Source organism: Penicillium canescens (genome assembly GCF_028828765.1).
Source record: "Penicillium canescens strain IBT 15451 chromosome Unknown utg000002l_segment0_segment0, whole genome shotgun sequence".
NCBI classification, from domain to species: Eukaryota; Fungi; Ascomycota; class Eurotiomycetes; order Eurotiales; family Aspergillaceae; genus Penicillium; species Penicillium canescens.
Genome location: NW_026703964.1, coordinates 4,719,502 through 4,747,352, shown reverse-complemented (window position 1 = coordinate 4,747,352; position 27,851 = coordinate 4,719,502). Strand labels below are relative to the sequence as shown.

The 27,851-nt window shown below is 49.0% G+C and overlaps 15 protein-coding genes across 15 annotated transcripts; 11 read left to right on the top strand and 4 right to left on the bottom strand.

Annotated features, from left to right (window-relative positions):
* Positions 1 to 32: 32 nt before the first annotated feature.
* Positions 33 to 1,339, top strand: N7446_003031 (uncharacterized protein; the record flags this gene model as incomplete). The annotated part of the gene is made up of 7 exons (XM_058511780.1): positions 33 to 101; positions 156 to 302; positions 368 to 472; positions 523 to 804; positions 861 to 916; positions 978 to 1,123; positions 1,176 to 1,339. The coding sequence occupies 7 exons, from the start codon at positions 33 to 35 to the stop codon at positions 1,337 to 1,339; spliced, it is 969 nt and encodes a 322-aa protein (XP_058377316.1).
* A 280-nt stretch (positions 1,340 to 1,619) lies between these two features.
* On the top strand, positions 1,620 to 2,617 carry N7446_003030 (N-terminal L-serine N(alpha)-acetyltransferase NAT4; the record flags this gene model as incomplete). Its single annotated transcript, XM_058511779.1, has 2 exons — positions 1,620 to 1,762; positions 1,875 to 2,617. The coding sequence occupies exons 1-2, from the start codon at positions 1,681 to 1,683 to the stop codon at positions 2,615 to 2,617; spliced, it is 825 nt and encodes a 274-aa protein (XP_058377315.1). The 5' UTR covers positions 1,620 to 1,680.
* A 90-nt stretch (positions 2,618 to 2,707) lies between these two features.
* On the bottom strand, positions 2,708 to 4,193 carry N7446_003029 (GPI-anchored transamidase subunit GAB1; the record flags this gene model as incomplete). Its single annotated transcript, XM_058511778.1, has 5 exons — positions 2,708 to 2,946; positions 3,004 to 3,623; positions 3,680 to 3,882; positions 3,941 to 4,005; positions 4,058 to 4,193. The coding sequence occupies 5 exons, from the start codon at positions 4,191 to 4,193 to the stop codon at positions 2,708 to 2,710; spliced, it is 1,263 nt and encodes a 420-aa protein (XP_058377314.1).
* Positions 4,194 to 4,351: 158 nt separating this feature from the next.
* nop7 (mRNA-binding ribosome synthesis protein NOP7) lies at positions 4,352 to 6,493 on the top strand (the record flags this gene model as incomplete). Its single annotated transcript, XM_058511777.1, has 3 exons — positions 4,352 to 4,373; positions 4,427 to 4,525; positions 4,587 to 6,493. 3 exons carry the CDS (start codon positions 4,352 to 4,354, stop codon positions 6,491 to 6,493), a joined length of 2,028 nt encoding a protein of 675 aa, XP_058377313.1.
* Positions 6,494 to 6,889: 396 nt separating this feature from the next.
* N7446_003027 (NAD(P)-dependent oxidoreductase) lies at positions 6,890 to 8,206 on the top strand. The gene is made up of 6 exons (XM_058511776.1): positions 6,890 to 6,939; positions 6,994 to 7,178; positions 7,264 to 7,420; positions 7,473 to 7,644; positions 7,708 to 7,877; positions 7,935 to 8,206. The coding sequence occupies exons 1-6, from the start codon at positions 6,906 to 6,908 to the stop codon at positions 8,198 to 8,200; spliced, it is 984 nt and encodes a 327-aa protein (XP_058377312.1). The 5' UTR covers positions 6,890 to 6,905; the 3' UTR covers positions 8,201 to 8,206.
* Positions 8,207 to 8,690: 484 nt separating this feature from the next.
* Positions 8,691 to 9,347, top strand: N7446_003026 (uncharacterized protein; the record flags this gene model as incomplete). The annotated part of the gene is made up of 1 exon (XM_058511775.1): positions 8,691 to 9,347. The coding sequence occupies one exon, from the start codon at positions 8,691 to 8,693 to the stop codon at positions 9,345 to 9,347; it is 657 nt and encodes a 218-aa protein (XP_058377311.1).
* Positions 9,348 to 10,253: 906 nt separating this feature from the next.
* On the bottom strand, positions 10,254 to 12,290 carry N7446_003025 (uncharacterized protein; the record flags this gene model as incomplete). The annotated part of the gene is made up of 1 exon (XM_058511774.1): positions 10,254 to 12,290. One exon carries the CDS (start codon positions 12,288 to 12,290, stop codon positions 10,254 to 10,256), a length of 2,037 nt encoding a protein of 678 aa, XP_058377310.1.
* A 1,391-nt stretch (positions 12,291 to 13,681) lies between these two features.
* N7446_003024 (NAD-dependent succinate-semialdehyde dehydrogenase) lies at positions 13,682 to 15,447 on the top strand (the record flags this gene model as incomplete). Its single annotated transcript, XM_058511773.1, has 4 exons — positions 13,682 to 13,804; positions 13,860 to 13,947; positions 14,009 to 15,278; positions 15,330 to 15,447. The coding sequence occupies 4 exons, from the start codon at positions 13,682 to 13,684 to the stop codon at positions 15,445 to 15,447; spliced, it is 1,599 nt and encodes a 532-aa protein (XP_058377309.1).
* A 902-nt stretch (positions 15,448 to 16,349) lies between these two features.
* N7446_003023 (LYR motif-containing protein 2) lies at positions 16,350 to 16,963 on the top strand (the record flags this gene model as incomplete). The annotated part of the gene is made up of 5 exons (XM_058511772.1): positions 16,350 to 16,433; positions 16,524 to 16,581; positions 16,657 to 16,739; positions 16,826 to 16,849; positions 16,904 to 16,963. 5 exons carry the CDS (start codon positions 16,350 to 16,352, stop codon positions 16,961 to 16,963), a joined length of 309 nt encoding a protein of 102 aa, XP_058377308.1.
* A 1,208-nt stretch (positions 16,964 to 18,171) lies between these two features.
* On the top strand, positions 18,172 to 18,690 carry N7446_003022 (bZIP transcription factor; the record flags this gene model as incomplete). The annotated part of the gene is made up of 1 exon (XM_058511771.1): positions 18,172 to 18,690. One exon carries the CDS (start codon positions 18,172 to 18,174, stop codon positions 18,688 to 18,690), a length of 519 nt encoding a protein of 172 aa, XP_058377307.1.
* A 443-nt stretch (positions 18,691 to 19,133) lies between these two features.
* N7446_003021 (uncharacterized protein) lies at positions 19,134 to 21,151 on the top strand. The gene is made up of 8 exons (XM_058511770.1): positions 19,134 to 19,605; positions 19,670 to 19,717; positions 19,780 to 19,909; positions 19,957 to 20,000; positions 20,054 to 20,153; positions 20,210 to 20,566; positions 20,636 to 20,714; positions 20,781 to 21,151. Exons 1-8 carry the CDS (start codon positions 19,493 to 19,495, stop codon positions 20,966 to 20,968), a joined length of 1,059 nt encoding a protein of 352 aa, XP_058377306.1. The 5' UTR covers positions 19,134 to 19,492; the 3' UTR covers positions 20,969 to 21,151.
* An 812-nt stretch (positions 21,152 to 21,963) lies between these two features.
* On the bottom strand, positions 21,964 to 22,585 carry N7446_003020 (MARVEL domain-containing protein; the record flags this gene model as incomplete). The annotated part of the gene is made up of 3 exons (XM_058511769.1): positions 21,964 to 22,096; positions 22,169 to 22,454; positions 22,510 to 22,585. The coding sequence occupies 3 exons, from the start codon at positions 22,583 to 22,585 to the stop codon at positions 21,964 to 21,966; spliced, it is 495 nt and encodes a 164-aa protein (XP_058377305.1).
* An 891-nt stretch (positions 22,586 to 23,476) lies between these two features.
* Positions 23,477 to 24,184, bottom strand: rcf1 (respiratory supercomplex assembly factor RCF1; the record flags this gene model as incomplete). The annotated part of the gene is made up of 3 exons (XM_058511768.1): positions 23,477 to 23,895; positions 23,973 to 24,043; positions 24,144 to 24,184. 3 exons carry the CDS (start codon positions 24,182 to 24,184, stop codon positions 23,477 to 23,479), a joined length of 531 nt encoding a protein of 176 aa, XP_058377304.1.
* Positions 24,185 to 24,901: 717 nt separating this feature from the next.
* N7446_003018 (threonine dehydratase, biosynthetic) lies at positions 24,902 to 26,735 on the top strand (the record flags this gene model as incomplete). The annotated part of the gene is made up of 3 exons (XM_058511767.1): positions 24,902 to 25,081; positions 25,157 to 25,373; positions 25,432 to 26,735. The coding sequence occupies 3 exons, from the start codon at positions 24,902 to 24,904 to the stop codon at positions 26,733 to 26,735; spliced, it is 1,701 nt and encodes a 566-aa protein (XP_058377303.1).
* A 477-nt stretch (positions 26,736 to 27,212) lies between these two features.
* N7446_003017 (50S ribosomal protein L36) lies at positions 27,213 to 27,702 on the top strand (the record flags this gene model as incomplete). The annotated part of the gene is made up of 3 exons (XM_058511766.1): positions 27,213 to 27,461; positions 27,554 to 27,588; positions 27,663 to 27,702. 3 exons carry the CDS (start codon positions 27,213 to 27,215, stop codon positions 27,700 to 27,702), a joined length of 324 nt encoding a protein of 107 aa, XP_058377302.1.
* Positions 27,703 to 27,851: the final 149 nt, after the last annotated feature.

The following is a 27,851-nucleotide window of genomic DNA, read 5'->3' as shown; positions in this document are numbered from 1 at the left end:
ACGACTTTTGTTTCTTACAATACCTACTTATTATGTCTCTTGGACGAACCTTCAAGCTCAATTCGGGCTATGACATCCCCGCCGTCGGTCTCGGCACTTGGGTATGCCTCCCGCCTCCAATACGTGAAATGAAATCGCTAACCTATCCATAAAAGCTCTCCAAGCCTCATGAAGTTGAGCAGGCGGTTGAAGCTGCTCTTCGCCAAGGATACCGTCACATTGATGCAGCTGCGTGTTATCAGAATGAGAATGAAGTAGGAAATGGCTGGAAGAAGTCAGGTGTGCCTCGTGAGGAGATCTTTGTGAGTAATATTTCCTTAACAGATGCGACAAGGAATAAGACTAACAAATATTTGCTGCCATTAAGATTACTAGCAAGCTCTGGAACACCCATCATCACCCCGATAACGTGGAGGAGGGCCTCAACAAGACATTGAAGGACCTGCAGACCGACTACCTGGATCTGTATCTGGTATTATTCCAATACTTTCAATTCAATGACAACTCTAACGCTTGTGACAGATTCATTGGCCAACTGCATTTGCTTATACCAACGAAACTCTCACGCCAACGGACCCGGTGACGAAGCGATTCCGCTTAGCCGATGTTCCGGTCTCCGACACTTGGGCCGCCCTAGAGAAGCTCGTCAAAGCGGGCAAGATCCGAAGCATTGGAATCAGTAACTTCACAATCAAGGCGACTGAAGATCTGCTCAAGACTGCAGAGATTCCTCCTGCTGCCAATCAGATTGAGGCTCATCCATATCTTCTTCAACCGGAACTCTTTTCCTACTTGAAAGAAAAGGTATTCTATATTCTGGAGCATCACGTTTGCTGAATATTCTAACAAAACATCTCAAGAACATCCTTCCGGTTGCCTATAGCCCGCTGGGCAACAACATCTTTGATCTACCACGGTACGAACTTTTGACAAAAACGCCTTCTTTTACGAACCTGTTACTAACATGAAACTAATAGAGTTGTCAATGACCCTGTGGTCGAGGATATCGCCAAAAAACTGAATAAAGACCCTGCGCAAGTTCTCATCTCATGGGCTATCCAGCGCGGTTCTGCGGTGTTGCCAAAGAGTGTGACGCCCTCGCGCATTGAGAGCAATTTCCAAGGTATAATCCTGTCTCCCTTTGTGCTCTTTGGAAGGTTTAACAAATTATATAGATTTCGTCATCCCCGATGAGGAGTTTGCCGCACTAAACAAGCTGGACAAGAACGCCCGGTACAACTATCCGTTCCGTTGGGGAGTTGATGTTTTCGGAGAATTGGGTGCTGCTGAAGCTGAGCGACGTGCTGAGGAGCATGCTGCAAAACAGAGAGCTGCTTAAGTGGCTATGGCCCAAGTGGGTGTGGCATTCAGTGAGGGCGGATGGATAACATTATATATACTTCTCGCTCTGGCTGGTCAGGGCAAAATTTCATGGAAGATATTTTTTTTCAAAATCAACAGATCTCTGACGTAGTAGGTGATATTATAGAAGAACTTTAAATGGAATTGCCAAAATAAAAGAAATATAGGTGTGTTGTGTACGCACTCTGCATCTTCAAGCCTCGACGCGGCTCCAACCACTTTTCTTCCGCCGGGAGTATGGACTCAAACGCATTTCCCCCACACCTAATTCCTCAACCTTGAACACTTTATCCTACTGTGATAACCACACACACCGAGATGCTCTCATCTATCAAAGAAGGCCGAGTCACGAAAAACAGAACCAAAAAGTCCGAGCCTCCCACTCGACGCGTCCCCAAAAGTCAGTAAATGCCTCTGTATCACACCCCATCTACATGATAACCCCCCAAAGCCCCCATGATACACAGATTTCACCACATTCCAAATGATGACGCGTGCTAACCGACCCACAGTGCCCCCGCTAGTCGAGCGGACCAACGCATTAAGCATTGGAGAATTCATCACCAAATACATGCCTCCTGCCACAGCATGTGATCAAACTCCAGAGAATGCACCAAGTCAAGCTCCTCCAGGCTCAGGCCAGACAGAGCAAATTATGCCGATTGAAACGCCATTGGACGTGTACTCCGCGGCAAGCATCTCCCCCGACGACCTAGAAACCTGTCTAGACCTCATCGAGCAGACATCAGGCGAAGCCTACCGCGCCTCCAGCGGTGGCTGGTCCCGCCGTAAAAAGCGCAAGGAGATGAAACTTCCCGATATGAAGTATTTGATTCTGCGGGGTGATTCAAATGACGAGGGAAAAGTAGAGGATGCTACCGATACACCCAAAGAGCGCGATGAAACGGGTCTGGTTCCTACGCCTCAGAATCAAAACGTGCTTGGTTTCTTATCGTTTATGGTTACTTACGAAGATGGCAAGGAAGTGGTCTACTGCTACGAGATCCACCTTTCGCCGAGGGCCCGGGGGCGGGGTGTCGGGTCGGTTCTTATGAAGCGCATGGAGGAGATCGGCCGGGCTGTCGGCTTGGAGAAGGCTATGTTGACTGTTTTCAAGTCGAATGTGGTGGCTTGTCGGTTTTATGAGAGGCTTGGGTATGAGATTGATGAGTACTCGCCCCGACCGCGGAGGTTGCGGAATGGGACGGTTAAGGATGTTGATTATATGATTCTGTCTAAGCAGTTGAGAGTATGAGGACGGACTATTTGTTGGATGGTTTGATGCTAAGCTGATCGTTGATGGAATTGGAAGTGAGAAATATGCTGGATTCTAATGTACATTGTGTTATACCTGTCGTACTTCTGTGCCTTGTTGTCCTGGGTTGTCTTGTTCCCACTCGTCTCTGAGGGCGGCGAAGACGGTGTCTGCAACTAGGATGGAGAGACCCAAACTCCAGACTAGAGTGATGGCGTAGAAGAAGTTAGCGTTTCCGGACCCTGCGTAGATCCATAGATGGTAGAAAGCGGGACCGAGAAGGGTGGAGTATAGGATTGCCGAGACTGCAAAGAAGGTATATCGCATTACTGAGAAACATTAGCCAAGGAAACCCTGGAACGGGACAGCACAACTAAGATACTCACGTGGGAAAAGATGACGGTACAACGGTAGCAACGCGAAGTACAGAGATGCATCTGAGATGCTGGGGTATGGCTTGAAGATCGCAAAGACACCAAGAAGGGAGGTGATGACGAACAAGGGCTGTCGTCGGAAACGCGCTGTGAGACCTCCAACATAGCTGGCCAAGTGAAGCCAGAAGACTCCGAGGAAGAACTCTCGGAATGAATCGAACATTTCAATGAAGAAGTACCACCATAGACCGACGTTGGGAGTCAAGTCCGGAACCAAAAGATGGAACCCATAAGTTGCCGATATAAACTCCCAGAAGTTACCGGTGATCATGACCGAAAGTCCGAGCAAGCCTGCAATGCTGGCGACGAGTAGACCGGCGTGCTGCATGATGAACGGTGCGATCTTAGGTGCTTGCGGGCCCTGCGCGCGTTGGTCATAACAGACCAAAACCAGCGGAATGAACAAAAGCGCGGGATACAGGGATAGGTAGGAAGCGAGTCCTAGGGCTAGCATAGCATTAATGCTATTGCCCGAGACTGCATTTGAAACTGCGAAGAGGATCCCGGAGGCGGTAAATACGCTGGTTGATCGTGCCAAACATGTCGCAATTGTGAAAGGGTTGAACAGAAACCTGTTTCTTAGGTTAGCACATGTGTCTATGAGTAGCCGAAAAGCGGAAGACCATACCATGCCGCGACAGACACTCCGTTCCATCGGACATGCTTCCGAATTGCCGAATGGAATCTCGAATTGATCGATTGGCCTGACTCGGAGATGGTGACCAATGCCTGAGCATTCACGAGGTCGACTAGAATGTAGAAAATTGCTGTAGCTAAAGGCCAGGTCTTTGCATCTGGAAGTAGGGCGAACAGAGGTAACAGGAGCGGTGCCTAGATCGGACCGAACTGTTAATTGCGCGAACGTAGTTGGAGTGTCGGATCCACAAACCTGGTGAAAAGTACCCCCATCATACGGGGACACATTGCCCTTATATAGAAACAAGCCTTCTTGCACTAATTGGAATTAGCTTCAAATGCGCAATAACTGGTTGTTGGGGTCACGTACATCGTTTGAAGCTATTGACAGGGGTCGAGACCTCGACCCTTCCTGTCAACAAGTCAGGCAATGAAGGAAACAGACAGATAAGAAGCAGACGCAGCACAAAGGCTGCGCCAAAGACCACCAGCTTCCGATCTATCATGGCTGCATTGCTGTGGAGTGTTGTTGTTCCAGCTGTCCCTTAGAGACGACTCTCTCCGCCTTTGTGCACGGGCCATCGGCGGTAAGAAAAAAAGTTATCGAGAAATTTTCTTCTTCTTATCAGCAGCCATTTGGACATTCTGACAACCATTCTTCATTATGGCGAAAATCAAGAAGAAGGGTATGTTTCGAAGCCCTGAATTATCACATTTTCACCGCTAACCTCCTTCTTAGGTACCTCTGGCCAGGCCAAGAACTACATTACCAGAACTCAGGCCGTGCGCAAACTTCAGATCTCTCTCCCAGATTTCCGCCGGCTATGCATCTTCAAGGGTAAGGACCTCTGTTCTCCGTCCATATGAATCGCAAGTCTAATCACAGTCTCCGACATCAGGTATCTACCCTCGTGAGCCCCGTAACAAGAAGAAGGCCTCGAAGACATCAACCCCCAACACAACCTTCTATTACACCAAGGATATCCAGTATCTGCTCCACGAGCCGCTCCTGAACAAGTTCCGTGACCAGAAGTCCCTTGCGAAGAAGATTGCTCGCTCCCTGGGCCGTGGTGAAGTCAGCGATGCTGCGCGCCTCGAAAAGAACAACGCCCCGAAACTCACCCTCGACCATGTCATTAAGGAGCGTTACCCGACCTTCATCGATGCTCTCCGTGATCTTGACGACGCTCTTTCTCTTCTCTTCCTCTTCGCCACCCTTCCCTCCAGCGACCATGTTCCCGCCAAGACTATTGCGCTCTGCCAGCGTCTCTGCCACGAGTTCCAGCATTACCTGATCATGACCAACTCTCTGCGCAGATCCTTCCTTTCCATCAAGGGTATCTACTACCAGGCTACCATCCAGGGACAAGACATCATGTGGTTGGTTCCCTACCGTTTCGTCCAGCGTGTCAACGGCGACGTCGACTACCGTATCATGGCCACCTTCGTCGAGTTTTACACCACCCTCTTGGGCTTCGTCAACTTCCGTCTGTACTCATCTATCGGTTTGAGATACCCGCCTAAGTTTGATACCCGCAGTGACGAGAACGGTGCTGAACTTGCGGCTTTCACTCTTGAGGGTCGCTCAGTAGGTGATGTTCCCAAGGCTATTGAGGCAAACAAGCCCCAGTCTACCAGCAACTCGAACAAGGAAGTCTCCGAGGAACTCCAAGCCAAGGTGGACAAGGTGATCAAGAATGCTGGTCTGGACAAGACCACAGATGAGAAGACAGTCGAGAACACCGAGGAACAGACCGATGCCATCGACCGCTTCGAGCCCGCCGCCCCCGAGGCCGACACTCTCCCCCAGCCCCAGATGAGCGGCAACGAGGCCGGTGCACTCTTCGCTCCTTTCGTGTTCTACATTTCCCGTGAAGCCCCCAAGGCCCCAATTGAGTTCATCCTCCGCGCCTTCGGCTGCAAGCGCGTCGGTTGGGCCTCCGTGCTCGGCGATGGAGCCTTCACCCACGATGAGACCGACCCCCGTATCACTCACCAGATCGTCGACCGACCCCAGCTTCCCCAAGAATCCCTCCCCGCCATTCCCGCTGCCGACGAGAACGCCGTTCAGAAGGTCAAGCCCGGAACCCGCATTCCAGGCCGCACCTACGTCCAGCCCCAGTGGATCTGGGACTGCATCAACGAGGGCAAGCTCCTCCGTGCCGACCTCTATGCCCCTGGCGCCACTCTCCCACCCCACTTGAGCCCTTGGGTTAAGGCTTCTCGCGGTGCTTACGACCCGCGCGCCACCCTGGCCGAGCAGGAAGAGGAAGGTGAAGCCGAGATCGCTGCCGATGCTTCGGACAGCGACGAGGAGATGGATGACGAGGCCGCTGTTGAGGAGAAGCCCGCCGAGGAATCCGAGGACGAGTCTGTCGACGGCGGCATGGATGTTGCCGGCACCGACGATGACGAGAGCGAGGAGGAATCTGACGAGGAGGTTGAGGACTTCGGTGGCTTCGAAGAGGAAGCCGCCTCTGAATCCGAGGACGACGATGAGGCTGCCCGCACTCAGCATCAGAAGGAGCTCGAGGCCGAGGCTGCTGGTCTTCCCTTCTCCTCTGCTGGTGCTGCCGATGAGGCTTCCAAGAAGAAGGCTTCCAAATCCAAGAAGCTTGCCGCTAAGAAGCGCAGTGAGGATGAGGAGCTCGAGAGACAGAAGATGATGATGAGCCGGAAGAAGCGCAAGCTGCTCGAGAAGATGATGTACTCGAACAAGAAGACTGCCGATGAGTCAGCTAAGCTTCGTTCGAAGAGACGTAAGCTCGAGAAGGGCGAGAAGGGTGAGAAGGGCGATAAGAACTAAAGCTCTTGACTCGACCGTTGTGCATGTTAGATAGTGCTTTGCAGGGCGTTTGTGGTTTGGATCACATGTATAGGCACCTCAAAAATTTGTGATTGAAGTTTAATGCCATTGAAGGGATTATATCCCACTTATATGTATAACTTTGTTCTTTTTATCCTTGTATACTTCCTTTTAAATAAAGGTCCTTTGGCATAACGTTACATAGCGAGGAAGTAAATCTCCTACATCCACGGGAAGACAAACTCCAGCGCTAGAAGCTTCTGACTCATCCTTCGGCTCACATCCGAAGTTGACGACGTGTATATTCACTGTCAACTGTACTCTTCGTGTTGCTCTAGTATTTATTGCCAGAGAGCGGATCATATCTTATCCAGACAAGTTAAGAAAACCACAGAAGTACCAAGTACCAATCATGACAACTAGCAACCCCCAAGTGGGGTGGATAGGTACGACAACAGCAGAACAATCTCAATTTCAATCAGGATCCTAACATCTTCTAGGCCTCGGAAGTATGGGTCTGGCAATGGCCCAAAATGTCCAACAATTCCTCCACCGCGAAAAGAAACCAGGCTTGAGATTTTGGAACCGGACAGCGTCCCGTGGCGCACCACTTGAATCAATTGGAGCTGTCGGTTGCCACTCTATTGCCCAGCTTGTTCGGCAATGTGATCTCGTGTTCATATCTGTAAGTCGGCCTCTATTTGAAAGAGACCATCTCGTGGTCTACTCCATCTTAGGACGAACATTGCTTACTGATAGTGTGCAAAAAGACCAGCGACGATGTGGCGCTAGTTTCTATCATCGACCAGATTTTAGCTGTGGAAGATATAGACGGCAAGGTATTCGTGGATACAACTACAGTTCATCCAAGTACTTCCAAAACTACAAGCGAGAAACTGACACAGCGGAATTCATCCTTCGTCGCCGGTCTGTAACTATAATTGTTTAATGACCTACAACTACTCACAAATAAAAACAGCACCGGTATTCGGAGCCACCCCAGCTGCACAAAAGGGCCAAGTCCTCATGGCGATGAGCGGACCTAGCAAAGCCATCGAATTAGCCTCGCCATTTGGAAAAGGTGTCATCGCCCGTGAGGTTATGATTGTATCAGATGAACCTGAAAAAGCTACTCTACTCAAGGCTTTGGGGTAAGAACCTTCCAACCATGATTCCATTGTGTGTCAGATGGTTCAATCGCTAACGCGATGCAGTAATTTCATCGTCGCAGGAACAATGGAAATTGTAGGCGAAGCCCATGTGCTCGCCGAAAAGAGCAATCTCGGCAGTGGGACACTGGAAAAGCTACTCGAGTTGAATTTTGGGAGTTTGGCGTATTCTGATTCAACGCGTATGACGCAGGGAGCGTATATGCCTGGAGAGGGTAGGTTTACAGACTCATGCCTGTGAACTATTATAATTTGCTAATGCTATGATTTAGGCCAGTTGCCATGGTCCAATTTGAATTTGGGTATCAAGGATGTGCAGCATGGTATTAGTTGTGCTCGAGACGCTGGAACGAGGTTGAAGGTTGCGGAAGTGGCACTGGAGCATATGCTTCGGGCTAAGCAGTTCTCGGATGAGAATGGTGGTCGTCCTCTGGATTCATCATCTGGGTATGGTATCATTCGCCAGGATGCGGGTCTTGACTTTGAGAATGAGTTTGTGAAGAGTCGGGATGGGAATGGAAGAAGGAAAAGCTTCTAGTTATACAAAGCCTTGTACTAACTGATTTGGTGTTTGTGGATGGAAATCGCAACTCAGGAACACTTGGAATAATGAATTTGACTCTAGAAAGTAGAAGCCTAGTAATAACGGCTCATAACGACACTCCCGATGCTCAGCCTTACAAGCTCGGAGATAAGTATGGCTCTCGCCTCGGGTTACCAGTATCGGAATGCTTACCACGAAATGCTCCAGGATCAGAAATTAAATGAGAAACCGTTCGTAACTCGGCACTTCTCGTGTGAACAATTTCCTCAGAGTAAGGCGTGCGGTCGATCGTACCTAATCGAGAAGGGCGGACCGATTAAGCTCGGATATAAGCTCTAGGATGCTACGGTCCGGGAAAAGTAACTGTTCATAGTCCAACATGAAAATATTAATCAGGTTCATCGCCATAATCATGATCTTCTGCTCAGCCGCACTCTTCTACGTGAAATATCCGTACAGACACCAAGAATCAATTCCCAGCAGAATGCTTTTCCGGCTACATATCGTCCGACATGCAGAGGGAACGCACAATCCTGCCCATGATACGACGATCCTAGACCCGCCACTGACTGAAAGAGGAATCGAACAGTCCCGGGAGCTATCACAAACTTTTCAATTCAAAGAAAGTGTTGGACTAGTGCTGGCGTCTCCGCTACGACGTACTCTTCAAACAGCTTACATCGGCTTTCAACGAACACTCGATCAAAAATACTACGCCAAAGGATCAGGAGCAGGCGTTCAAAAGGGTGCAAAATTCGTTCTTGAGCCGGATGTGCAGGCACACTCTTCTCGTCCATGCGACACTGGCTCGGACATTTCCATTTTGCAGTCCGAGTATCAAGATCTGCCCTGGGACATCCTTGAATTGGATCCTACATTCCCTAATAAGGAAGGGCTCTATGCGTCTGATTCTGAGGCGCTCAAACAGCGTGGATGGCGTATTCAGCGTCGGTTGGAGGAGAAGTTTAAGGAATTGGCAAACACTGCTCGGCCTGATATTGTTGTTGTTACGCATGGGGGCTTTATAAGATTTGTTACAGGAGATGATACTTTGACTATTGGGCCGGCAAAAGCAAGGAGTTTTATGGTTACATTTGATCAAGATTCTAGACTTGTTATTGAACATTCATTGTCTGGGTAAAACATACATACTCTGGTTCATTTGTGTGGCTGGCTATGAGTAAACTGGAAAGACCCCGGTTAAATAGCCAGATTTGGATACTTGAGCTACTATGGAAGTAGATAGTCTTAGGAAATAGAACAGTATGGTATACTTTGGTACGGCTAATAAAGGAAAGTTGTTTGTGAATACTTGTATACTTATGCATGCCGCCCGACCTGGGATGAGGAACAACGGCTCACGTAGGCCTTCTTGAGAGAGGTTCTGTCCTTCGAGATCAGGGAGTCGGCCTTGGGTAAGAATAACAGCAACATGGTCCCCGGCTCGACTCACCCTCTTCACTGGGTTCTGCACACACAAAAGTGGAGATGCTTTGGGTGGAAGGTGGACTTCCACAGGCAGTGCCGTTGCTCGCGGTACAGGTTGAGCAACTTGCGTCCATCATGGCTTGGATTGAGAGGTCATACAGAAAGAGAAACATCTTGCCTCCATTCGTCCTGGCAGTTCCTGTACTTGCTGCCCAAACTTGATGCCCCTGATGCAGAAGCGACGCAGACCACCGCACTATCCCGACATGCGTTTTGTGCCTGGATGCTTGTGGGGACATACCGGTATGATCATGCGTCGTGAGACTGGTCTTCAGAACGCAGCTTAATCTGGCTATTTTCGATAATCCAGCTTTGCCTTTTGGGACGAGGCCCGAATGGTCGATTTGGCCTTTATGTACCCTCTTTCGGGCGAAGCACTGACTCCAGCTGGATATCCTGAGAATAGAGATCTTGTTTTTCGGTGGGCCAGTATCATGCAAAATGGCAAGAGTTTTACCTCAGACTTTCCTACAATCAGCCAGAACTAGACTGCATTGTACTCCGCCGTAGCGTAACAACCTTGGAAGCTATCTACAGTAGTTCAATATAATAACATAACTTAATCAAGCATAATAGCCGTCTCATCATCCGGGCCACTAACACCACGCTGATTCGAAGTATCGTTCACAGTCATACCATGTGTCTTCTTCATATGCTGATTAAGATTCCATTTGCGTGAGAATCCATTCGAATTTCGAGGACATTCCTTGAAAGGGCAGAGGATGTCCACTTTTCGGTGAGGTCCTTTGCCAACACCTGGTCGTGCTGGTCTTGATTCTCTTTCTACTCCTTGTTCTCTGTTCTCCGAGACAGGTCTTGATGCGGGTCTCGATGAAGGTCTCGAGGGCGCATTCGAAGGCTCTGGTGATGCAGATGATGAGGAGGATGGGACGATAGCGGGAGTTTGGCGTGGTTTTCGTCGTGAGGATGAGGCCTTTCCCTTGGACTTGGGTTTTTGATTGGCTTTTGGATTGTTCTTGGGATAAACCTTTCGCGTGGAGTTGGAAAGGAGTTGCGGGCTTGGTGGTGCCGAGTCACGGTCACTATTACTCTCGCTCTCGCTTTCGGTGTAGGCATATTCCTCCCGGCCATCCGCTTTCTGCTTCTTCCGGACGCGGCCTTCGGGCAGTGTTCTGAATTCTAGGTCTTCGCCAAAGAGATCTGCACATCGTTTCGAGGTGCGCATTACCACATCAGAGGGAAATCCCATTATGGATGCGAGGCCCATCACTTCACTCCAGTCACGCAATTTGAGTCTGCCCTTGAAGAAAGAGCCCTCTTCCTGATCCTGGCTTGCGAGCGTGGCACGAGACTGATCTCGTGAGCGAGGTGCATCTGGCAAGCTCTCATCATCGGTGTCTAATCTAGAGAACAATCCGGCGCTGGTGGAACGATGAGGCGTTTCTTTTTGGGAAGAGCCTCGTCGAGTGCGTTTCCTTCCACGGGATTGACTCCTGGTTGTTCTTGGAAGGCCTTCGTCGTCTGTGTCAGACGGCTGTTCATCTCCGGAAATATCTTCCAGCATACGCCCTTTCATAGAATAATGAAGCCCCATTAGAAGCCGGTCTAACTGGGTCATGACATTGCGTGCCAATGGACGCAATTTCTGGGAAGATTTGTCGTCGTCCAGTTGAACTATTGGCTCCAAAAAGGTGGTATCGATAGACTCATCATCGTCATATTCTTCCTTCTCCAAAATATCGTCCTGCATAATTTCATCTCCGTCGAGGATTTTCTTGCTGTCATTTCTGATTTCTTCATAGTCCCACTCCCGGGCCCGGAATTTCTCCTTGGCCGTCTTCGACATGGTGGCCGTGATTATTTCTTCCAGATCGGCACTCGGACGGGGATCAGGTTCCATCCGCATATTCCCAGGGTCATCCAGTTTGTCCTTGATAATATCATCAAGTCTAGGAACATGAGCAGAAGGCAAAGGCCATGCCGTCCATCGCCGAGGAATGGCAAATCTTAACTCATTATCGACGCTTGTTTTCTTCGAAGTGACCCGCGTTCGCCTGCGAATCGCGTGGGCATTGTACAGATGAGCTGCCAGATCTCTTGATCTGTTATTAAGCATGGCTTCATATGCACCGATGTCGTCTGCATTGTAGTTTCGCCATGTAGATGAGTGCCCAGTGAAGATATTTGGCCGCTTAATCCCAGACCGAAGGTCAAGACCTCGGTCTACAGTGTAGTAGTAAATCGGCTCTGCAGGCTCCGTAATTGTCGGTTGACTTGAGGCTTCTATTTGAGAAAGCCTGGATCTTCTTGGCATTGGAGCTTTCTGATCATCACCACTTCCGTGGAAACTGTCTCCATCGGAGCCATAATGCGCCTCCAACGGCCGTTCTCGCATGATCATATTGAACTCATTTTCGGATTCGTCAGCCTCCTCGTCCATAGGTTCATCCATTTTGATGGATTGTGAAAGAGCATCTTGGCTGGCTGGCTCCCCAAAGAGTAACTGTCTCGCCGGCGCTGGTGGAGAGGATGGTTGGATAACATCACTGCTGGGTCCACCAAATAGTGACTTGCGAGGCTGTGCAGATTCCGGCGGACGAAAGTCAGATCCAGGTATCTGGGATTGAGAGGACATGCCTCAGGGACGCGTTGGCTCTTGCCGTTCTATGCGCAATTGCTTGAGTTGATGTCACATAGGTGCTGATTCTTAGGGTGGTCTGTTCCACTAGGGAGGTGTATGATGTTTGGGATGGCAACCCTTTCGCTGATGCTAATGCCAGCAAGTTTCGGCTCCCCTTGTTGACAGTTTGGCTGTTCCTGGATGTTGACGATGTCAAAAATTCCAAGTGGGTGGATCCTCGATTATGGCACGTGACTGATATACAGCAATGATGTTAACGCTAACCCGAAGGGGCAATGAAAATTGCATACATGTCTGATGGCCCTCTCTGTGATTTTTTATGTTATGAATAAGTCTAGGCAAAAGCTACGATAGAAAGCAACACTGACATTTGAGTAACCTTTCAAATCTAATAACAAAATGGTCCTACGAATAGAGTATCGTTCTCAGGAGTTTACCTCGCCAGCCGAAGTACAGAGTATAGACAGTAGACATCGGTTTTTAACCACATACGTTACTGTCGCAAAGACGAAATTTTTTCTCTCCTGGCCATTCAATCCTGCTCGTCTAGGATTGGCTCCAGTGCTTGCCTATGACTTAGTATGTATTTGGGCATATTTAGCGGGCGTTGGGGAAATTTTTCTGATCGGATTTTCTTTCCCAAATGGATCTTATCGATGCATCTTTGCACATTGAGTTGGAGAGAGCAGTGGATCATGCTCCAATAGTTCAGTGCTGTGTAGGGTGTATATAAGGTCTTCATGCTTCAGACAACAGAGCTATCCCTCGTTGGACATTCTCCAACCCCGTCGAGTCTGGGGATATCAGCGAATCTTCGTATTACCAATACTCTATCTACCTTCTGAAGGGAGCTTTCCGTATCTAATTGGCCTATAATACCGGCGGTTTTGAATTAAGTCACTCCTATTGGCTAAAAGCTCCGGGTAGCGTAATTAACAAACACCAATACGAGATCTATGAAACTCGCTCTTTTCGCCGAAACGAAAATCTGCAATTCAAGACATTATTGAGCTGAAAAAGAAAAGACAAAGTGGAATTGAAGACTGCATTGCTTTCTCTAATAGAATATCGAAATTCTCAAGTAGTGGTGAGCTCTACAAGACCAAGTGTGAATGACATCAACCTCCCCGCTTTAGCATGGAGCTTCCCTTCTGAGCTCAATTGATTACAACTTACAACTCCCTCGGAACAAAGTCCGTCGGTGTTTCTCGGGCACAAAGAGCAATCACCATTGAGCTAGCAGATCTCGACACACCGGGGATTCCCCACTGCCAGATACAGCTCCCTTTAAAGGCGTCTCCAAGTCTCCAACCTCCCCGCACTCTCACAACCGACTTTCTCCGCCTGTATTACTATTCTTCCCTCCCGAGGGACTACGCTTTATAATGGACCGACTCATCCGCCCAGTCACCCGCCAGCTACTCAGACCTCGCCCCAGATATCCCTTTTCCATCCCTGGTCCTAACTACGCGAAGAGACTCTACACCATGGGACACAGCGCACCGCAGGTCAGAGCCGCAGTCCAAACCCGATCCCCAGCCTATACTGATTCATGGGGAACAGTTGAAAGACCAGTCTCTCTTCATTGAGAAGTCATACATCAATGGCGAGTGGGTGGGAGCCCAGTCCGGCAAGACCTTCGAGGTCCACGGTAAATTCCCCGCGACTCGACATTATCTGTGCTCAGGATGCTAAATCTGCTCTCCCTCCAGACCCGGCCACTGGCAAATTGATTGGAACATGCCCTGAACTCGATACCGCCGACGTTGAAAAGGCGATCCAGGCCGCCTCCGAGGCCTTCCCAAAATTCCGCACAACACTCGGCCGCGAGCGCGCGCGCATGCTGCGCAGGTGGTACCAGCTGATGATTGACAACGCAGAGGATCTGGCAAAGCTGATCACATGGGAGAACGGAAAACCCCTCGCTGACGCAAAGGGCGAGGTGAACTACGCCGCCAGCTTCTTCGAGTGGTTCAGTGAGGAGGCACCCCGCACGTACGGTGATACCATCCCGGCCTCAGTGCCCGGAAACCGCGTGATGACCGTGAGGCAGCCTGTTGGTGTGTGTGGTCTGATTACGCCGTGGAACTTCCCCGCGGCGATGATCACCCGCAAGATTGGCCCTGCCCTGGCGGCGGGTTGCACTGTTGTGGCCAAGTCTCCTCAGGAGACACCCTTCACTGCTAATGCGCTGGCTGAGCTTGCGCACCGTGCTGGAATCCCCAAGGGCGTCGTTAACATTGTCACCTCTTCTCAGAACACCCCTGCCGTGGGCGAGCTTATCACAACCCACCCAGAGGTGCGCAAGGTGTCATTCACCGGCTCGACTAACGTCGGCCGGATTTTGATGAAGCAGTCGGCCTCGACTATCAAGAAGGTCTCTTGGGAGTTGGGCGGCAATGCCCCCTTCATTGTCTTCGATGACGTCGAGGACCTCGACGCAGCCGTTGCCGGTGCCATCGCGTCCAAGTTCCGCAGCTCGGGCCAGACCTGCGTGTGCGCCAACCGCATCTACGTGCAGAAGGGTGTGTACGACGAGTTCTCCAAGCGCTTCGTGCAGAAGGTCAAGGAGTTCAAGCTCGGCGGTGGTTTCGAAGACGGCATCACCCACGGCCCGGTCATCCACGAGCGTGCCGCTAACAAGGCCCACGAGCATGTGCAGGACGCAATCTCTAAGGGCGCCCAGATTATCGTTGGTGGCCAGAAGGCTACCGCTCTCGGCCCCAACTTCTACCACCCTACTGTTCTTACCGGCATGAGCAAGGACATGCTTCTCGCCAGTGAGGAGACTTTCGGTCCTGTTGCTGGTCTCTTCCCCTTTGAGTCTGAGAAGGAGGTTGTGGATCTGGCTAACCGGGCCGAGGTCGGTCTGGCAGGTTACTTTTTCAGTGGCAATGTTCGCCGCATCTTCCGCGTTGCTGAAGCCCTGGAGGTCGGCATGGTTGGTGTTAACACTGGTCTCATCAGTGATGTTGCCTCTCCGTAAGACCCTCTCTTCTTCTATATGGTTTGCATCTTCTAACATCTTCACAGATTCGGCGGTGTCAAGCAGAGTGGCTTCGGTCGTGAGGGCAGCAAGTACGGTATTGACGAGTTCATGACGATCAAGAGTGTGACATTTGGCGGCATGGGTGAACCCCTGCAGGAGTAAACATGACATGAAGCAATAATCTACGCAACAATAAGCTATGCTAGGTATGAAAGAACATGATGCAATCTAAGACTCATCTTACACGAAGATCATCAAGCTGCCGTAGTACCTTATCCCCGAAGAGATCTACATTGTACCCGGTGTCAAGGATCAGGCTAGACTCACCTCCCAAGGCCCCGAATCAGGAAAACCCCTCCGGTATAAGCAAGTTAAACAGTGAATCTAGCATCAACCCACAGTTAACTAGGTGGTAACCTAACACTTGGGTTATTGCCCGAAGGATCCAAATACTTCCTTGGTAGCGAGGTATAGGATGATTCCGGTCATCACCAAACGATTGCAATCTAAAGGCGTTGCAAATCCGAGGTCCCGGTAATACATCGATCATCTCACATACCTCGCTCGGGAGGCTTACATTTTGTCTCTCTCATTTTTTACCTCCGTTGATGCTATCTGACTGATCTTGCATGGTATTTGTTTTCTTGTTTCGATCGAGCTTATTGTTTGGACTCGCTGCTGCTCGACGTGATCGTGATCGTGTGATGTGCATGGACCTACCTTCCCAATATGGAAGGGTATATCAACTACTTTCACAGTGATACTTTCGATGTCCCATTAGTCAGGCTGCATGGAGCTTGCTAGTAGCATCACTCATATCGAGTATGCAGACTTCATTCAACAACCGGAGATTCTGAGTCTTCTTCTCGTCGTCACATGAACGTCACATGACCATGATCCACATACCCATGGCAGAATAACCTATCCACACACCGCCCTTCGCATCCCTTCTGCTACTGGAAGATACAATAATCCAGCCATCAAATGTGAAACAACCAAATCAAGTCTCTTCTACATCTCATGTCTACTCCTGTTGCATAAAGACATGATTTGATATTGTTTCAATGCGCTCAACACCCAGGTTCCTGGCGGCTGTGTCCCGCAGCCAGCCTTCGCGGCTGAAGAAGCCTGCAGTCGGTCTAGACCATGTAAGTACAGTGCAACCTAACTAGGGTACCACAGGCATGATCCAAATCCGGATTTGGACTTGTATCCTGATATACTGATTGACTGTCCAGTTTATTCAAAGAGGAAGAGTCCTTGCTTTCTGGCGAGAAGTTGTTCGAGCTTTAAATAGTATGTTTCATTCTTGTTCTTCCACTCTTTCTTCGTTTGATTCTGTCGGGTTGGAGTGTTAATTTGCATATGCAGAAATCCCTCCATCATCGACAAGGAATGAATTGCATAATTATGCGCGTACTGAGTTTGAACGGCATCGTGAAGTGTCTGATTTGGTAGGTTGGCTATTGTCTATTCATCTGATATCTACGAGTCAGGGAATGAGAATATCGAGCTGACTTTCTTTTCTTTTTTTCCCTAGCAACATATCAGATATTTGCTTTCGGTATGGATCATCCCTTATGTCGGTCCTTTGTTGAGATTTGCTAACGATTCAAAGACAGGGAAAGCCGAGTTTGAGACTATGAGGCGGTATATCGATGAACAGGTTGCTGGTTGACTTGCTCGATATGTGCTGCTCTTTGTATATAATATGATCGAATACCAAGAAGGAATTTCACATACTTTGAGGTTCTAGGTATATTCTTATGAGAGTATTGAATTCATGGGCTTGTGGTGCGATTTAGTTGATACAGCGCGTTGATAGGCGGAATGTCTCGGCGGATCGCCATATGTACACATGGACTTGCAGAGATAACGTTATCCTGCCGAGGACTCTATGTTGCGGATGGCTAGATCAATTAACAAGCTGTTCTTCCAAGGCACGGTTCGTCTGTCATCCTTGGAATGCCAAGAGTAATGATAAAGGCGAACATTCCAACTGCAGACACCAGTGGCACGGCTCATCTAGCAATCTAAGGAGCAAAGCCAAGTGCCGGATCAAGTCTGGCTCCAGTTATCTTGGGCGATATGACCTAAGTTACATGGATAGTTTGATCATGTTCAGCTCTTACCCGATGCATACAGGGAGAGACAAATCAACTAGGCTATCAATGTACTAGTAGACTTTAAAATCCAGTAAATAAGAATCAAGCTAGAAGGAAATCAGGCCAACCTAGCGCTTGGTCCATTGCTGGATAAGATGTACAGTAGTTAGCCGGTCGGCAGAGAGAGGGGAAAGCCACCAAAATAAAGTGTTGAAAGCTAGGTAGATCCCAAGGCAAATAGACGGAAAAATATAGCGATTGGTTTCTAGTCTGTCTTGTCTGCAAGGGGCCCAGTTTTTGAAGCAGGTTTAGGCCAAGGTGTGTATTGTTAACGGAATAAGGAGCTTGAAACCCCCAATATGATGTCAGGACTAAATTATAACAGTTAGTTTCAGTTCCTTTCAAGAATCTAGACAAGATAGGAGTACCCTTCGCCACCTGTCTTCCCCACATACTCTATCCTTGTTTCTCCGTCTACTCCCGGTGGGACCTGAAGCTCCCTTGTTCCGCCATAGTGATTGGTCGGCAAAGCCGGAAACCGTTCGAACAGGTTGCAGCTGAAGCTTGCCCGGATCCTGGTTTACTCTACGTCATTGATTCTGGTCCAGACCACTTTTCTATATAGTGTTGGGTGGCCGGAAGGGAAGAGGGGGGATATTTAATAGCTCTTGAGATTTTCCACTGCTCTATCTAGTCCACCCTAATCCATACCTCTTACTACATATACCACCTGCAACCCCTCGTTGCCTAAAACCCAAAACGAACAATAAACCCCACCAACATGAGATCTGCACGACGAAACAGCTCCATCGGCCCCGATCGGGCCAAGCACCTCGAACGCAACCGCATCGCCGCCAACAAATGCCGCGAAAGAAAGAAGCGCGAACATAAACAAATTGAGCGTCGCCTCAGCGACGAAACAGAAAAGAAAGAACTCCTCCTGGCGCAGTTGAACGTCCTCAAAGAAGAAGTCTGGGATCTGAAAAACATTATCTTCCAACACGCCCAGTGCAAAGACCACCAGATCAACCTCCAACTGGCCCGAATGACCCAAACCGTCCTCGACAACCAACCTATGCAAGAATCCAGCATGTCGCCGACTTTCTCGAACGGGTCATACTCGGATGAATCGGTCGCGGTGGACGATGCGAATAATAACATGATCGACCCCGGCGCTTATCCTGGGGGTGACTGGACTGTGTTACCCAATGTCGCCGATGACCTCGTTCCATACGACGCGAACGGGACCAACGATTCGATATTTGAGAATTTTATTGATGCGGAGAATCTGTATACCTAGGGGGTAAAAATGGGGGACCCTGATACTGATAGTATGGCGTTGGTGATTTTAGCGTTGGGCTTCCTGTATACTAATTTACGAGCTGTGAGAGCTCACAAAAAACTCAATTACGCCTTCGACGACTTATTAACTACTTGACACGAATATATGAATAGCAACAATGTTTTACGCACACGGATAAGTTTTCCGAAAGATCCGCATGTTAGTGTCCTGAAGAGTCATTCTGGGGGCATACTGGAGAATTTCAAAGTCAAAGAGAAGGCGGGAAGAGCGGAAGAATGTTCCCATGACGATGAGACGTGTCTCCAGATGTGACGCCCAATAATATGATCACACAACATAGCTAGGCGGTTGAGCTGCAGAAGCCATTGACCAGATGGGGTTAGGAGACATCGCCCTAGAGGTGAATACGCATAAGGATTCCGTCCACAAAGACAAGCCTGAAAGCCGCCCGCCAATCTGAGGAGTGGCCTGAGCGGCAGAAAGGGAATAGGGCGTGAATAGGGCTTGAAGGGTGGAACATGCAAGAGCATTCGATGATCGCTAGCGTCCACGATCCACAGCCGCTGATGTCACCGCATCCCGCCAAGGTCGCCACGGCCTGACTACATCACGCGCTGGCGTCTCTTGTTAGGTACAACTACCCCATTGTTTCTATTTCCCTTGGTCCTTGGGTTCTTTCTCTTGATTTACGCTTCCATGTCGATTCTTACCTTGGGTTGTCATACTCGAGCCCTTTTTTATGAACTGATTCGCTGTCTACCTGTACTATAGGAATCCCTGCAATTATTTATTTCTTTGTATGCCAATCAGCTCAAATGATGCCTACCACTCAATTGACGCCTCCCCAAGGAGAGGGGATGGCGCAATTTTCCCAAAAACAGTAATGGGCACTATATTCGAGACTACTCAACGGTTAGACTTACCACAGCCTGTAAGAGGCATCCTTGGGCTAGGATACTAAGATTCTACGAAATAGCTACACAGACTGGAAGCCCATTGGCCTTGGCGTGTCTGGACTTGTCTGGTATTGTTCTCTTGGTTTCACGATGCGAACGGCGGGAACTGATTTCCCTATTCTTCATACAGCTCCGCAAGGGACCAGATACGTCATCAGACTGTCGCCGTGAAGAAGCTCGCAGAACCATTCAAGACAGAGCATATCGCAAGACATATGTTTCGAGAAATCAAATTGCTGAGACAATTGCATCATGAAAACGTGAGTGCTTGGAGCCTACTATTGGAGCGGTTCTAATCGAGGACCAGATTATCAACCTTACCGACATCTTCATTTCACCATCTGAAGACATGTACGAAGCTCCCGCTGCATAGGTGCATCGACAGTTTATACTAACCATACTAGATATCTCGTCACAGAGTTAATGGCAACGGACCTCAACACAATATTGAAAGCCAAAAAGGTCGAAGACCAATTCGCGCAATACTTCATGTACCAGATAATGGTTGGTGACCAAAAATTGCATTAATGGAATCTAGACGCTAATAACCGATGTTTCAGCGCGGCCTAAAATACCTCCATTCAGCGGGCGTCGTCCACCGAGATCTGAAACCAAGCAACATCCTGATAAATGAGAACTGCGACCTGAAAATATGTGATTTCGGCCTTGCCCGAGTCCAAGAACACAATATGACCGGCTACGTTTCGACGAGATACTACCGCGCACCGGAAATCATGCTTACATGGCGGAAATATAACGAAAAAGTTGATATCTGGAGTGCCGGCTGCATCTTTGCCGAGTTACTTATGGGAGAGCCTCTATTCCCTGGGAAGAATCATATAAATCAGTTTTGTGTTATTACCGATTTGCTTGGGAGTCCACCTGAAGAGGTGATTGCCAATATTACAAGTGAAAATGTGAGTCGGCCTGTTCCTTGCTACAGAGGTCATGCTCGAAGGGAGAACTTTACTAATATCTCTTCCCAGACGTTGAACTTCATCAAATCTCTACCGAAACGAGAACGCAAGCCGATGTCGCAACTCATACCCAAGGCGAACCCAGATGGTACGTCAACTCTCCCTATATTTCGCCTGTAATCGAGGACCCAAAATGCTAACTCATCCAATCTAGCCGTCGCCTTAATCGACAAAATGCTCCAATTCGACCCGAATATACGCATAACAGCCGTCCAAGCCGTCGAATCCCCATATCTCTCACCATACCACGACCCAAACGACGAACCCGTTGCAACAGAAACATTCGACTGGTCGTTTCTCGAAGCAAACCTCCCAGCTGATATTTGGAAGACTATCATGTGAGTCCCGAAATATGGCTAATCACTCCTTTCTACCTACCGGCCAGCCTATTGATCATAATATATTTGCTAGGTATGGCGAGGTCTTAGGATTCCATGAACAAATGACTGAGAGTGGACAGAGCGGTCCGATGAAAACGACAAGTCAATTGGATGGGATGGACCTCGGATGATGGTGATTGTATATCATTATTTTGCATTTTTTGATGTTTGCTTTTTACCTTTTTTAATGAGTTGTGGTCTTAGGATTTGGATACCATTCGGGTTATGACTTGTTAGAATTTCTTTTTTTTTGTTTAGCGACATGATTTAGCTGGTTGTTTTGGCTTTGTGAAATTAACACTTGTTTGTTAAATACTTACGGTGCAATGTATCGGATCTATATTTTACGCTTCACTATATTTCTTGATATGGTGAAAGACGCTGTTGTACATGCGTTAAGAGGTAATGCGTGAAATGTGTAGAGGTGAAGACGCGAGAGTGAAATGCTCTAGAGATGCAGCTTTATTTGACATCGTAAAATCGCGAAGACGTGAAGACGTGAAGACGTGGGATGTGGATACCTATGACATAAGATATAAAGATGTGAAGATTAAAGCTATGAAGGTAAAGGAGATGAAGACATAAAATTACTTCTAAAAACGCGACTCTGCATTTCAAATCTGGTGAATAGCCATGAAATTTCTGCTCAGGTTTATCCATTCTTGAAATTAGCATAACTGAAAGATTAGAAGGAATGCTAAGTTTTCATATAAACATTAGGTGGATACATGACCAGATCATCTCCGGCATTATTAGTCCCTATATAAAAGGGAATTAAACAACAGAAGTAAAAATAACAGCATAGCCCATATGTACGACAAGGTCTATGTTCATCAAACCGACCCGGGATATCGTTGCAACCAAAAAGTTAAACCCAAAACGCGCAAGTTCATAACAGCCAGGGCCTCATGATTCAAAACTCAAGACGTTCAGTGCCGTTGGCAAATAACAACCATATTAAACAGCCGAATCACCATTAACAGTCGAAGTCTCCGGCGCCGGAGTCGCTCCCTCATGATGGTCCTTCGCATTACGGCGCGAGTTCACGAGGTCAAGGATAGCGAAGGTATTCGTAACAGCGAATGTAGCCCTATAACCATAACGTCAGACACTTCATCCCCTGAGAAATCAACAACCCCGAAGATAGGGATAATAATCTTACCATTGCACAGCAGCAACCACAATCAAAGCCTGCAGGGCATGGCAGCTAGCCCACTTGCACACACCGGGTGAGGGGATCATAGCAGCCAACGCAATCCAGCCACTGAGCCAGAGACCGCCGGTCAAGATTTCAACGAGGGGAATGACGATCTCGTGTGAGATACGGGGGAAGGCGAGTGGCGCGAGACCTAGGTAGGGGACCGCGATTGCTGTTGTCCAGCAGCCGTTGAAGAGCATATAGTAGACGACGTTTGAGAAGGACCATTCATCGTAGAGGGAGGCGATGACTGGGTTTCGTCAGGTGTTGCTTCTTTGGTAGTTATTATATATGGATGGACGTACCATATGCGCTCAGGCCGATTGTTGCTAGGGACAGAATGACCTGGATGATTCGTAGTGGATAGACCCAGGATAGCATTTTGGTGGCTTTGGACAGATGATTTTTGGTTATATAGTCGAGGGTATTGGGCCTTTTTGGCAGATTCTTGGTGTTAAAAGTTCAAAAACGGGAAGAGCTACACTATTAGGGGATTGACATGGCCTTTTATACTGGTGAGAGACGGCCCACAAGGCCACTAGTTAAGTGTCCCACACGTCATGGCCGGGAAGAAACATGCAGGAAATGATCAGAAGCAGACGGATTAGCGGAGCCTGGAATCCGGTGCAGTGCAAAGTCTAATGCAGGTTCTTTCAATAGACTCTGAATGTGAGGCTGTCCGAATTAGGGCTTGATCAACTTCCCCGCCTTATACATGTATACGCCTGACCATATCAGCTTCCCTTTTCACGCATTCCTTTCGTCTGTGAAGAGTTCAATGCCCACTCAGTAGAAAATATCACGCCAACATCACACCCATCTTACACGGCAAATCCGATCCGACTCGGAATCAGATGTTGGGTTGCCGCTAGACGGTCGATCTCACATGAAGACCTCGGCCGAACCAAAACTTCGGCGCTGATCACACCAGAGTCCTACTTTTTCTGGACCTGAAAGGATTTCCTGCCAAGGAGATGGTTTACATTTGTATACTAGTTCGAGCTTGTTTGGCATGGATCAATTTCCAACCTCGGCTCGTCGATCTTCGGATTCGCCGTCATTGGCGACGTGCAGATAACAGGGTAGCTAACCGGATACTAATGCTTACATCCAAGAACAGGCACATGCCCAGATACAACAATTACAGTGATGACCCATCCATGCAAATTAGTCGGAAGATCCACACGAACGGAGAATTTCGATGCATATATACAAAACAAGGAAAAAAGCCAATATACTCCCTACCTATCATACAAATCAATATCCCACCCATCATTTCCCAACAAGAGCCCGGACAGCATCAAGCACACCAACAGTCTTCTGATCCGCAGGCTCAATCGCCGACCGCGCCGCATCAGGCCCATCACGCGACGCATGCTTACCAGCCTCCTTAGCCGCAGCTTCAATAGCAGCATGACGCTCCCTCCACGCGCGATCCTCCTTATCACGAACCTCCAGCTCGTGTAACCAGGCATCACGCTTCTCTTGCTTCTTGCGGTCTTCCACGGCCTTTTCGAATTCTCGACGCTGCTGGCGCTCTGATTTGAAGTACATTCCTCCGGCGACGAGGGCGACTAGTGTGAAGGCTTGCGCGTAAATACGGGCGCGGAACATGCGGTTCATTTCGACTGAGTCACCGGATTTCATGGAGCGGTAGGCGCGGTAAAGGGCGTAGCATGTTGCCGCACATCCTGTAGTGAGGGGTGTGTTAGTGACTTGTCGGAGCTTGGTGGGGGATCGTAGTATTGGGTTTTAGGGCGTTGTATACCTAGTGGGACGAGGGGTTCTTCTTTGAGACGGCGGGTGAATTTCTGGACACCGGTTTCTTCTGTGAATTGGCTATTGGGGGTGGTGTTAGCTGATTATTCTTGCCCTTGGTATTCCCCGTGGCATTGGTGGATGTGGCTTGGGGACGACGGCGGATTGGTATGGAACATACAAGTTATCGTCAAAAGACGAGGGCACGGGCTCGCGACTCATGGTGTATGGTTTGGAGTGGTTCGGGGAGTTGTGCGGAGTCAAATCGCGTTCTCGGGATGCGGAGTTTTCCAAGTCGGGGGTCCGAGTTTGAAGTCGGAGGGCGACTGTATTCCAAAACACGGCCTTCGGTAATTGATTAGAGTGCTCGAGATTGTGCTGAAGTTGACAGATGGTTGTAGGTGGCAGAGTGTCAATGACATGACTCTAATGACATAAGTTTTCGAGTATCGGGTTATGTAACTTAATGCACTCGCAGAGCAATATACTTACTTGGTCCATAAGTTAACGAAGTTTCTACTCACGTATTTGTTAGGTTAGTCTAAACAGAGAAAGCTATCCAATTCCTATAACAGCCCAAAACAAATACAGTACATCAATTGGATCGGCCCTATATGTGCTGTCTTGTGTTGACCGCCATCTGGGCACTGTGCCAGTATACCTATTCTTCGTTCACGCAGCCATGGAAGAAGCAAAGAAGCTGCAGTTGAACCAATAGAGCAAATGTGTCTATTCAACTCATCCAATCCAGATTAAACAGCCAATTTCCCACATACAAATCTCAGCAGGCCAATATTTAGGGCTTCCACTGAGGCTTACATAACATCTCCGATCACGGTCCGCCTCTTCAGAAAAAAGAGTCATGTTGAGAAATTTCCGACTTTACAATTTCTCGTGATTTCTCATATTCAATTTCGGCTGGAATTGTCTAAACTCGTCATGGCTGACGACACTTCCACTGGTGTTGCGACTCCGGTCACTCCCAAGATGAGTGGCCTGGCTTTCACTGAATATACCACCACTGTGACACCCCCGAACGAACACTCGCAAAGAGTTCCCGGCGTACCTCCCAACTGGGGCATCCCGGAGGCTTTTCTGTTGCCCAATGGCTACCCAGATGTAAGCTATAGCTTGTCCCTTGTCCCTTACTCTCTGCTGGCTTTTGCATTCTAACTTTTTGACCCCGCGATCTAGTATCTCCGGTTGATTTTGACGTCACGAGTTTACGATGTTATTGAGGAGACCCCTCTCACTCATGCGGTCAACATGAGCAACCGGCTGGAAAGCCGGGTCCTTCTCAAACGAGAGGATCTACTCCCCGTGTTCAGCTTCAAGCTCCGCGGCGCATACAACAAGATGGCTCATTTGAACGATGAGCAGCGGTGGAAGGGTGTTATTGCTTGCTCTGCAGGTTAGTATATATCCAGTCGATAGGTCTTGTCAATGGACATGTACTGACTCGCTTCTAGGAAACCATGCGCAGGGCGTTGCGTTTTCTGCCCGCAAGCTAAGAATCCCCGCTACTATTGTCATGCCCTCCGGCACCCCCGCCATTAAACACTTGAACGTTGCCCGCATGGGAGGAAGTGTCGTTCTGCACGGAAACGACTTTGATGCCGCCAAGGATGAGGCTCACCGGTTGGAGAAGCAGCACGGTCTGACTAACATCCCGCCATTCGATGACCCCTATGTCATTGCTGGTCAAGGTACTATCGGCATGGAGCTTCTGCGCCAAGCAAACCTGGATAAGCTGGAAGCTGTCTTCTGTGCTGTCGGTGGAGGTGGTCTCATTGCTGGCATTGGTGTCTATCTCAAGCGCATCGCTCCCCAGGTCAAGGTTATCGGTGTCGAGGCTCATGATGCTAACGCCATGGCTCGGTCCCTGGATTCCGGTAACCGTGTTTTCCTCAAGGAGGTCGGACTCTTTGCAGACGGTGCCGCTGTCAAATGTGTTGGCGAGGAGACCTGGCGTATCAGCCGCGAGGTCATCGACGATGTAATCCAGGTGACTACCGATGAGACTTGCGCAGCCATCAAGGACGCCTTCGAGGATACTCGCTCTATCGTTGAGCCTGCCGGTGCTCTCGCCATTGCCGGTCTTAAGAAATACATTGCGAAGAACCCCAGCCCTGACGCAAACCGCGAACTGATTGCCATTACATCGGGTGCGAACATGGACTTTGACCGTCTCCGCTTCGTTGCTGAGCGCGCTGCCCTTGGAGAGAAGAAGGAGGCACTCCTGAGCGTCAAGATCCCCGAGACTCCCGGTGCGTTCGCCAAGCTTGTTGAGGTTGTTCTGCCCCATGCTGTGACGGCCTTCAACTACCGCTATGCCCGTGAAGACTCGGCCGATGTGCTGATGGGTATCTCCCTTTCTGCCTCCACTGGCCGCAACGACCTGGCCAAGATCATGGAGGAGCTGGAGAGAGGCGGCATGAGCTGCCGTGACCTCAGTGACGACGAGCTTGCCAAGCGTCACCTGCGCTTCCTTGTCGGCGGCCGCTCTGAAGTCACCTATGAGCGCATCTTCATGTTCGAGTTCCCCGAGCGCCCAGGTGCTCTGGCCAAGTTCCTTCGTACCCTCCGCCCCAACCAAAACATCTCTCTGTTCCACTACCGCAACTATGGCGGCGATGTTGGCAAGGTCCTTGCTGGTATCCAGTGCCCTCCTTCCGAGAAGGATGACCTCGAGCACTTCCTCCACGAGCTGGGTTATCCCTTTAGCGAGCAGACCGACTCCCCTACCTATAAGACCTTCTTGCGTGCTCAATAAGCTCATTATAACTTGGAGTGTCCTAAAAGTGTGCAATGTGGATAACGAGAACATGCATGTGCATACGTTCTTATTGGTTTAAGCGGATTCGAGGTCCATCTAGTTTGGCGTTTGGTATATACGATAGACCCTCTGTATCATAGGTCACATTGTCTTCCGGTTTTTACATTTATTGCAGACTTACAATTATCGAAAATATGTCTATTCTCTTATGAAACTCATGAAATAATCCCCAATAGCCAAACGCTTATTCTTCTTATGTGCTGGCATACTTGTAGTTGAGCCCCACCAATCACAGCGCACGTCTCGGCCGATCGGCAATACAGAACCTCCGGCCAACCTTTGCGATCACGGCAAGAACCTTCGGCGCCAAAACATCGATATTCGCCCCATTTCAATACCTCCTGTTCTTCCTAGGAGAATTGAGGCAACATATCCAATTACTCGCCTCTTCCGGACATTCCCAAACCCGCCGCCATGTTCTCCCTCCGCACTGTCATCGGTGCCTCCTCCGGTGCCCTCCGCCAAATCCTCCCCTCTGTCTCCTACAGAACCGCTTCATTACGACCATTCTCGCACATGATCCGGAATGGCTTGACGAAACTTCGCGGACAAGCACAGACTAGCAATGCCGTTGCTGTGGGGGTTGCGTCTGCTCGTCAGATTGAGCAGGTTCGCGGGATGAAGACTCGTTCCTCTGTTAAGAGACTTTGTGATGGTTGCAAGGTATGAAATGAGTCTGCGCGTTATGTCGTTCTGCATTGATTAGGAGCGGAATTGTTGGAACTGGATTGACAGGTGCTAACTGCATCCAATAGCCCGTCCATCGTAAAGGTCGTGTCTACATCATTTGGTGAGTGCTTACCCTGCGCCATTGGACACTCCGTTTGGAACTACTGGGATCTAATACATCATTCTCTCTTCTAGCTCGAAGAACCCCAAGCACAAGCAACGGCAAGGAAAATAGATCAATTTCCTTATTGCGTTTTCCCCAATACCATGCATCGCCTTCTCCTTCCGCCGGTGCCCTTACTCGACTACTCTGAGACATTCGCAAAACAATAGAGCATTCAGACAGACTCTTCATGAGTAGATCGTCTTCTAGATGCATATATA

Coding starts and splice junctions, on each gene's coding strand:
- N7446_003027 (XM_058511776.1), top strand. CDS start 6,906: ATGACAACTAGCAACCCCCAAGTGGGGTGGATAG. Junction 7,179..7,263: donor GTGATCTCGTGTTCATATCT/GTAAGTCGGCCT, acceptor GTGTGCAAAAAG/ACCAGCGACGATGTGGCGCT. Junction 7,645..7,707: donor ACTCTACTCAAGGCTTTGGG/GTAAGAACCTTC, acceptor AACGCGATGCAG/TAATTTCATCGTCGCAGGAA.
- N7446_003021 (XM_058511770.1), top strand. CDS start 19,493: ATGCCAATCAGCTCAAATGATGCCTACCACTCAATTGACGCCTCCCCA. Junction 19,718..19,779: donor GGCGTGTCTGGACTTGTCTG/GTATTGTTCTCT, acceptor TTCTTCATACAG/CTCCGCAAGGGACCAGATAC. Junction 20,154..20,209: donor ACTTCATGTACCAGATAATG/GTTGGTGACCAA, acceptor CCGATGTTTCAG/CGCGGCCTAAAATACCTCCA.